This window comes from Montipora foliosa, chromosome 8 (assembly GCF_036669935.1).
Source record: "Montipora foliosa isolate CH-2021 chromosome 8, ASM3666993v2, whole genome shotgun sequence".
NCBI classification, from domain to species: Eukaryota; Metazoa; Cnidaria; class Anthozoa; order Scleractinia; family Acroporidae; genus Montipora; species Montipora foliosa.
Genome location: NC_090876.1, coordinates 10,055,989 through 10,063,488, shown reverse-complemented (window position 1 = coordinate 10,063,488; position 7,500 = coordinate 10,055,989). Strand labels below are relative to the sequence as shown.

Below are 7,500 nucleotides of genomic sequence, written 5' to 3'. Positions count from 1 at the left end.
CTTTGATCAGCGTTTGCTGAGCGGAAGACGAAGAAGCTACGAAGTATGCGTAATCAAACGGAAGTGACGACAGCAAATCAACGAAGAACCATCCTCGAAGATACTTCCGGGTTATGATTTTTCTGTCCAGTATGATTTCCTCCTGGTTATTAGGATCCACGATTCCTGTTCTAAAATTCAAACAGATATCAGCAATGAAGAAGAAATCTGAAATTCCGTTGAGGATGAGCCAGTGCAGCGAGATATCGTCGCTAAGGAAAGCAATACTGACTGGTAACAGAATGACGTGCATGGAGATAAACGAAATCAGCAGAATGTCCCAATACCAGCGAAATGTACTGAAGGGATGAATGACGCCTTTTCCCTTCTGAGCCTGCCTTTGCTGCTCGAGAAGCACAGCGGCCTTGTTGCCAAACAGTTTTAACGCCATTTTATTGTCGGGATTTGCCGCAAAGATATCCTTGATGAAGCCTAACCTCTCAACACTTTTCTTGCTCGTTGAGAGCCTCGTTTGTAGTTGCAGATCGGCGTGTCTTGTTAAGGTTTCTATTGTACTCATCCGGCTGGATTTGCGTCTGTTGAACTCGCTGAGTTCACTATGGTGGCCTAGCAATGGAAAAAGTAATCACATCAATGAAAATAAGTCGACTTATAACTAAATTACATAGTACTCCAATAGGTTTGTGTGACATAGTTCAGTTAAGGACGGCGCTAAATTAAAGAAAAGCACTTTTGCTCCTAATAATAACCTTTGTGAAATTATGAACCAGTCTCCTCTTTTTCCTCTCCGACTATTCATTTTCGCTTTGCCTTCCAGAATGACACAGGATCCAGAAGAACTCGGCGATCAACAGTTTATTCGTCTAGTGATAAACGAGAAAAACCGGGGGCAATTTTAGAGCGCACAATTCCTCGAAGAAGTTTCAAACGTTACTTTTTACCTATCAGTTAACTTCGTCTGATAAGGAACAACGTAATTAAACACGAAGACAATACGTGAAGATGAAAAAAAAAATGAAGCCGGAAAATGCAGTGCACCATTCTAATACCTCAGTGTGACCTTTTTGACATTACCACATTTGAAAAGGGAAATGAAAAGAAAAAAAAAGTATTTTCAAGGAAGGTGGAAAAAACATGTATCATCCCTGGCCTGGCGCATGGAAGATAGACTTAAGGATCACCTAGCTCGTTCGTCGATTCCGAACATCAGATGTTTGACAAAGGAAAGCCCCTAGCTCTCGTTTAAAATCCACAGTGTCACTGAACATATTCAAGTGTTATGTTTTCCAGAAGAATGTTTGAAATTCTATTCTACAAATAAGTTCGCGTTGGAAAGACATCGTTTCACGTTTTCTTGGCGAAGCGCTTTCTTATTAGAAGTAGATCTGGTAGTGCGAAAGCACGAACGGAAGAGATAATTAGCGAGCTTAAGCAATCCAAGGACGACTACGACGGCTTCTATAACGTGATTTAAAGTATAACTTTGCGTTGTAATGATTTCGCGATTAAATAGGGAGCTTAAGCAAGCGCGTTTTTGAGACGCGGACAGCAACCGGAAGTGAGCTATTTTCCCTTTTAACTTGTCTTCACACAACCACATTTACATTACTAAGTATCTTTTTTCCATTCGAGATGATAAATATAAAAATCTGGGAGACGCCACTGTCCTGGCACGCGATATTTTCTCTTCCGGTTGACGTCCGCCTCTCAAAAACGCGCGTGCTTAAGCTCCCTATTATTCCAAGTCGTTCGGCATGGAAAAGGTGTATCAACCATCCAGGAATATAAGTGGTGTGAATAACGGATATGGTTTTATGAAGAGAAGAGAAAATTGAAAATCTATCATCAGGTGCTCGCGTCCTCCACATAAGCTAAAATTTAGTGCATTTCACGTCGTTGTTAGGTGACGCAATACGCTAAGATGTAAATGGAACGTGTGGAGCCTTGTATCTGTTATTGCGACCTATGGAGTATTTTCACACACGTGACTAGCAGCCATATTGGATCACTGAAACAAAAGAGAGTAGTTGCATAAAAGTAGAGTTCCATTCCTGGAGCATCAGTTTGGTAAACCATCATGGCCGCCATTTCTTTGATTAGATACACTCTCTTGCTCACCTTGTACCATACGGGCTTAAGTGGATGGATAAGAATGGCTTTGAAGTAAAGATAGAAAGTGAATGGGTCATAGACCTAATCGGCTAACTCAATGTTGTACCCAATTCAAATCTCCCGGGACTAAGATTCTTTGTGTATTGTATTTGCATGATTATGTAGCATTCATATTTAAATGATATGGAAATACCTGGAACAAAACGTTTTATTCCCAAAGGGTTTGAATTGGGTACAACATTGAGTTAGCCGATTAGGTCTATTGTCGCAGGATCAAAAGGAAAAATAATCGATCCCCTTGCCTGCTTTTTCCATCGTAAGAGTTACCAGGAGTAGGCTCTTTGGGTTCCCAGGGTTTTCCTCTTTTTCGATTTTTTATTTTCGGCATTACTCCTGGGAAATCCAGTTTCAGCTCCTTCAATACCACCCAACTCAGTGCTCTCTGTTTTTGTGTAACATGTACCACTGGAAACCCAGTTAACGCACACGGAGCACGCTCACAGAGTCCCGTCCAGTTACAGTAGTTCGCCCGTATTGTACAAGGTGAACAAGACGAGATAATGGCAAAATACTTGCGATAGCGCCGAGTCAGATTTTGTGGTGCTGTTTTCGTTGACGCTGCCGTTGTCTTTGCTTAAACTCCCCAATGAACACGAAGGAAAGCGACGCGCTCTCGGTTGGGTGAGAGCTCGATTGTAAAAGCACTTCAGTACCACAAATCCCCTTCACGCTTTTCCCTTCGTCCTGGTGCACAACCATTCAGATGGAAATGAGTTGCGTATTCTTATGCAAATCAAACTCATTTCCCTTACAATAGTTGAGCACCAAGACTCGCTTCGAAACCGAGACAAACAGCAACTCGGAAATGGCCTATTGCGATGATCTAAAATCTTGGTTAAATAAGATTAAGTCAGTTTGTGATTGAATTGTTTACAAGAACGAGCAATTGCTTAAAGGCAGTGGCTATTCGTACGGGACCCATACACCGACCTATATATGCTATTCATACGGGAGTCTTCTTAGAATGCTTATTACAGTTTCTAACCCTAACTTTGCACGATATAGCCACACAGTTATTGAAAGCTAAGCGTTTTAAAATGGGTCCTTTTACTTAAATACTCTTTATCAGTGCCATGTTAAACTTAAATGTCAGAAACTCTAGGCAGGACAGATGACCGGTGACATCGAACGAAGGAGATATTTCGTGAAATTAAACAGGCATCAATACCGCTGTTTGATTGCTGAAATGTGTACAAAAAGAATTGAAGACGAGATAAAACTTTCCGAGTGTTATTGAACCTGTAATAATCATTTTAAGAGGATTCCCGAATGAATAGCAGATAAAGGCCGGTGTACGGGTCCCGTACGAATAGCCACTTTGTTTAAATCCTCACCTGGAGCAAGGGAGAAGGAAGCCCCTCCTACTGATTTTCTCTTTTTGTTGAGAATTATGATTGGCACATCAAATCCCTTATCGTCCGATTCCACCTCGTGGATACCCTTAGCTACATCGCACGGACATGGTTGTACAAGACTACATACTCTACACCGAGTGTCGCCGATGTTCGTCGTCATGGTTGATTTGCTCGCAAGCGGGATGTTTGCAAACCGGAACTAAACTGATCAGGTTTCCGGCAACTTCGCAACTTCTGAAGTTGCCAGACAAGAAGAGGCGTTAATTTAACGTCTACATCAGTAGCGGATATTCAAAACATATCAATTTGGTTCTTACAATGAGCGAGGTTACAGAACTTCACGTCTGATAATTATGACGCAATGAAATGTCTTGGAGCGAGACGGCAACAACTTTTATGCGTGCGCGCGCCTACTTCTTTTGTATCGAACAAGGAATAAACAGAACTCGACCACTTGTGCTTTTTTCATTTTTTTATTCACAAAAACCAAAGTGACCACTAATAATCAAATTCAACATTTACGAAACCCCTCTTTTAAGTCACCTAATATTCATTCAAGTTTATTTAAAACAGCTAAGTTCGTTTGCTATTCGCACGAATCGCAGGAAATTCACGTACTGTACTTCAAAAGTTACCGGATTTTTCACAAACTTCTTTAATGTAGATTTAAAATGATTTCGAGGCCTCGAAGAATTCCAGTTTCATGCAACCTCCCCGTTTGAGATTCGCTCAACTGTCCTTTAAAGGACGGCATATTTACAATTTCGGGGCGGTTTTAAACGGCCAACCGTAAAACCGAGACCCGTAAAGAGATTAGTTTGGCCAATCACAGCAAACGCTGACAATCATATCAACCAATAGTGATGCAAAGAAATTCCATGAAAATGACGCATCTCAGCGCGTGAAAACGAGGGCGGAAAAACTGGTTCTTCTTTTATCTCTGATTGGCCGAGAATGTGGCGGGAGATTTTCGGCCAATCACCAATGGTAGATGTGCTTAGGACAGTAATTGGAAAACCATATATTTTTCTCTAAGAGTTCTTCACTGCATAGTTTTGACAGCATTCACGCATTTGGCCATGGTCTGAGAAGCCCGACTTATCGAATCTGTCATATAGAAGTCCTTCAGTTCCAGAATGCTAGGTTGTAGAGGTTTCTTGGCAAGTTGTGCTTTAGAGCTCTGAAATAAAATGAAATCAATTAGGCAAAGCATAAAAGACTATAAACGTACAAAACAAATGTAACTGCCGACGGTGAAACTACCAACAATTTTCTACAGTAAAATGTCCAACTGTTCCCTTTTATTTGAAAAATGTAAGGTCATTAGTTTCTGAAAAGTTTGCTACAACTTACAAAAATGGGTATCTCCTTGTTGGACATACTTCATAAAAGTATTTTCTAAGCCGATTCAGAAACAAGTGGAAACGTAAGTTTTTATGTTCACCTGCATCAAACCCAAAGCCAAGCCGAAAAAGTTCGCCTCCTCTACGTCGCCGTAGCGAGTGAGGTTCGGAGAGACTTCGGAGAGTCTTCGCCTGATCTCGTCCAGGTTGTCATAAGGGAGGGTATTTCCACAGATCTATAAAAGAAGAGAAACAGAATGAATGGCGTATTGTCAAATGCAATGACAAAAAACTACAAAGGATCGTACGGCAATGCAAAGTTTCGGACATAACACCAGAAACCTATGATTTAGCTGAGCTCTAACCTCGTTCATGTGTCAACTGATCAGAATGGATTATATAGCTGAGCACCAGTGGATCAAACTCCACCCCATCCCCTACGGGGGAAACTTTGGCGGATGGCAAGGGTTCTTAAGACCGCGCCAACATCCCCCCTTCCTCCTCCCTCTCACCACAACTTCGTTTCCAGGGTTTTTCCCTCACCTAACGAGGGAAAAGCCCTGGGAACGAGGTTGCTCCCACCACACATCACATGCCAGTCGAAGTACACGAGAAGATTTCTTTTCTTTTCTTATTTGTATGCCACACAGCCAGTATCGTACCTAAAAATACCTCCTGCATAAAACAAAGTTCTCTGTCGTAATTGCCTATCTTCAGACAGGTCCCTATTAGCTTACCTCTGAGAGCGCTCGAATAATCTTCCAATCATCCCTTGCATACACCGGTGGTGTGACGGCCCTTCTTGTCTGCTGAGCCCTCCCCTCTGTGTTGACGTATGTCGCCGTCTTCTCTGTGTACGCAGCACCAGGCAAAATAACGTCAGCCATATGAGCGCCGCAATCACCATGGTGACCTAGAAAGGAGGAATGACATAGTCACACACGAGACGAACCAAGTGCGGTAACTTCAGACAGTCGTATGAAGTGCAGACTTATGAGAGTATTCATGAGATATCGTGAGTATCTGAACTGGTGCTTGCATGAAATGGCGGAGACTGATGATCACATTCATGGAAGCAGATTGGACAGTCGTGAAAATATCCGGGCTTGAACAAGACTTTAAAGCCATGACTGTTTGACCTCTTGGTATAGTTAATTGGCCGCTCCCCGTAGGGGCTTTGCAGGGCTAATAAGAGGCTACCTCTGGCAGCTGCTATATGGACATTGTCGGAGCACAGCACCACAGCCAGATGTAATCAGCTGTGAGTCGAATTTGACGAGGGAGGAAAACCGGATTAGCCGGAAAAAATCTTAGAGTGAGGTTGAGATCGACTGTGAATCAGCCCACTTTCAATCGCTGAGGTGAAGGCACGGTTCATGACCAATGCGCCAGCGTGACTCCCATGACTGAGCTGTACACTGCTCTTCCAACTGAACAATCAGGCCATCTGGGATCTGCTCAATTGGGAGATCGTCTTCACCCCGAAAGAGGTGAAATACCGGTATACCGAACAATTAGATCCGTATCCCGCAAGGGCTAAGGGTCAATAGGCTGCCCATGAGGCGAAGCCGAATGGGCTATTGACCCGTGGCCCTTGACGGCGAAGGGTCTAATTGTTTTAGTATCACCCAACTAGTCGGACAGAAAAGGCAATAATATTATTAGCAAATGCAAGTTGAAAAAATATTTAATTGGGAACTAAACGAAAAAAAGCGTCCCGCTTTTCGCTACTCGAGGACTATTACTGATAGTCCTCTAGTAGCGTAGCCAATCAAAATGCAGGATTTGCATTAGTCCACTAGCTGGGTGATACTAAATAGAGGATATTACACGGTGGCGAGAAGATACGAATTTTGTTTGAATAGCAAGAACAATATCGATGAGCTAACATGTAACCTCCCTTTTATTACATGGACAGCAAATATACATGGTAGAGATTAAAAAGCAGGCTTTTATACGAATACTCGGGGTGTTAATATAAATAAAATAGGCGGGAATCGTGACGTCATTGCTCAATATGACCACTCGTGTTACCCCACTCGGTTCCCGAATGTAGTAGTCGTATTCATTTTAAGACTGTTTTAGTTTCCGGTAGAACACTCCCCATAACAAAAGAGAATACGTGAGATATGTTAATTGCGGATTACGTTACAGTTTGGATTTACTTAAGGCTCCAGTTGCTTCGGTGACGGCCATGATCATTCTTATAACAAAATCATCACAAAACTAACAAAATGAAGCAAATTTTGTTTTACGCTGCTTAAATGCTGCTAACAATAATACAGAATCACCACTCCCAAACCTTGATAGACGATAAAGCAATCTTTAGGGAGATCCTCTCGCTTTACCAGACCATTGTCCTGTCAAAAATGCAATTAATATAATTACAAATTGATATAATTACAATATATTGAAAACTTGTTCATTGGATAATGCAGTTCTAGGGTTTTGATTGCATGGCATAGCCGTCATGGTATATGAGTTATTATTAAAAACTGGATCATTGGATAATGCAAATCGAGAGTTTTGATTGGCTAACCCATCATGGGTTATGAGCCAATGATCTACAAACACTGCAAGCATATGCGTGATTTTTGGGCCTTTTTATTTTTATTGTAGTCTAGTTTTCT

The 7,500-nt window shown here is 41.9% G+C and overlaps 2 protein-coding genes across 2 annotated transcripts in view; both read right to left on the bottom strand.

Annotated features, from left to right (window-relative positions):
- The window catches only part of LOC137968238 (potassium/sodium hyperpolarization-activated cyclic nucleotide-gated channel 2-like), a 12,343-nt gene extending 8,656 nt beyond the window's left edge, over positions 1-3,687 (bottom strand). The window contains 2 exon segments of the mRNA XM_068814851.1: positions 1-606; positions 3,507-3,687. The exon segment at positions 1-606 is cut by the window's left edge and continues 101 nt beyond it. Of these exon segments, the coding sequence (XP_068670952.1) occupies positions 1-606; positions 3,507-3,687 (787 nt within the window).
- Positions 3,688-3,981: 294 nt separating this feature from the next.
- The window catches only part of LOC138012587 (NADH-ubiquinone oxidoreductase 75 kDa subunit, mitochondrial-like), a 29,711-nt gene continuing 26,192 nt past the window's right edge, over positions 3,982-7,500 (bottom strand). The window contains exons 19-22 of the mRNA XM_068859393.1: positions 7,173-7,230; positions 5,608-5,783; positions 4,972-5,106; positions 3,982-4,707 (exon numbers count right to left, since the gene is read on the bottom strand). Of these exons, the coding sequence (XP_068715494.1) occupies positions 4,570-4,707; positions 4,972-5,106; positions 5,608-5,783; positions 7,173-7,230 (507 nt within the window). The 3' untranslated portion in view covers positions 3,982-4,569. The remainder of the gene's footprint in view (positions 4,708-4,971; positions 5,107-5,607; positions 5,784-7,172; positions 7,231-7,500) is intronic.